The sequence below is a fragment of the Lactuca sativa genome, chromosome 4, assembly GCF_002870075.4.
Source record: "Lactuca sativa cultivar Salinas chromosome 4, Lsat_Salinas_v11, whole genome shotgun sequence".
In the NCBI taxonomy this organism is placed as follows: domain Eukaryota; kingdom Viridiplantae; phylum Streptophyta; class Magnoliopsida; order Asterales; family Asteraceae; genus Lactuca; species Lactuca sativa.
In genome coordinates, this window is record NC_056626.2 from 90227999 (window position 1) to 90229686 (window position 1688).

Below are 1688 nucleotides of genomic sequence, written 5' to 3' on the forward strand. Positions count from 1 at the left end.
CTAAGTGCTTAACAACCTCCTTCTTGACCACCTCTTGCATGTTCGGGTTCAACTGCCTTTGATGTTGCACTACCGTCTTTGCGCCTTCTTCAAGGTTGATCTTGTAAGAGCAATAAGAAGGGCTTGTTCCTGTAATACCGGTAATGTTCCACGCAATGGCATTTTTCTTTTCTTTAAAACTTGAACCAACTCTTCTTTTTAAGATATGGTGACGTCAGAAGCTATAATCAGAGGTTTTTGATTACCCTCTTCCAAAAATGCATACTCTAAGTGTTCCGTCAAAGTTTTCAGCTCTAAATTCGAGTTTTGAACACTGAACACGTCGAGTCCAGAAACCGAACTCATCGAGTTGTGCGCAGTTTTCCTATCTGATCACGATTTTTTGCCTTAACTCATCGAGTTAGTCTCTTCAACTCGTCGAGTTGACTTATCAGAACTTCTTGTTAATTCTTTGTATTCACTTTTTTCGAGTAAACTTTCTTTCTCCTTCAGGTCGCTTTCAGCATCAAAGTCATCTTCAAAGGCAACAGTGGATTCGCTGGACTTGTCTTCTTTCCATTCTTCCATTAATTCTTCCAAAATGTCCACCAAGAACGTCGTGTTATCACTAAAATTAGAGTGCTTCATGGCTCGATTAACTCCAAATGTAACTGAATCTTCTCCCACCTGAAGGGTAAGTTTTGATTCTCTTATGTCCACTATGGCACTTGCGGTATTTAGGAAAGGTCTCCCAAGAATGATCGGCACTTGATGGTCTTCTTCCATATCTAGCACTATGAACTCCGTGGGACATACAAACTTATCAACTTTCACCAATAGGTACTCACATATCCCCCTTGGAAATGTCACCGTCTTGTTTGCTAGATGAATTGCCATTCGAATGGGTCTCGGCTCTGAAAGGTTCAACTTCTTAAAGAATGAATACGACATAAGGTTCACAATCGCCCCCGAATCAGCCAATGCATAACTAGTAGCTAAATTCTCGAATTCGCATGGCAAAATCAAACTACACGGGTCACCCATCTTCTTTGGCAATTTGTTCAACATTGTGGTTGAACAATTCTCATTAAGAACCACCTTGGATACCTCCTCCATCTTCTTCCTATTTGTGAGTAGTTCCTTCAAGAACTTGGCATACTTAAGCATTTGGGAAACCACCTCAATGAAAGGAATGTTAATTTGAAAGGCTTTCATGTGCTCCAGGAACTTTTTGATGATTATTATGTACTCTAACATCCATATGGTGCACATACAACCCTAATGATTTGGATCTAAGTTTTCTCTAGTTATACATGCAATAAAATTATCCAAATCATGAAGCCTACAACTAGCATACAATTTGATATTTGCATCATAAAATCTTGTTAGAAGAATACCTCTTTGTTGTAGCTTGTAGATCTGGGCCTTTCAAGAGCTTAGTGCCTCAAATTTTTCACCTCTAATGGAATCACGACACACCATGAACAATTGGAGGACTTGAGAGAGAGGTTTAGGGAGACAAAAATCGGCTAGTCTTCCTTTAGGCTTAGCGGAATACATATATAGTGTAGACTTCCAAGAGTCATATGCAAACCCTAAATCTTACACTTAGGCTTATGATCCAATAACTCTTATGAACTAACTCTTCCTGGACTCTCACATAAACTTAGTCCATCATGGATCAATAGCCCAAACCATATGTATCATTG

At 39.3% G+C, this 1688-nt stretch overlaps 1 protein-coding gene across 1 annotated transcript; it reads right to left on the bottom strand.

Annotated features, from left to right (window-relative positions):
* Window positions 1–387: 387 nt before the first annotated feature.
* LOC111919710 (uncharacterized) lies at window positions 388–1194 on the bottom strand. The gene has a single exon (XM_023915296.1). The coding sequence runs from the start codon at window positions 1192–1194 to the stop codon at window positions 388–390; it is 807 nt and encodes a 268-aa protein (XP_023771064.1).
* Window positions 1195–1688: the final 494 nt, after the last annotated feature.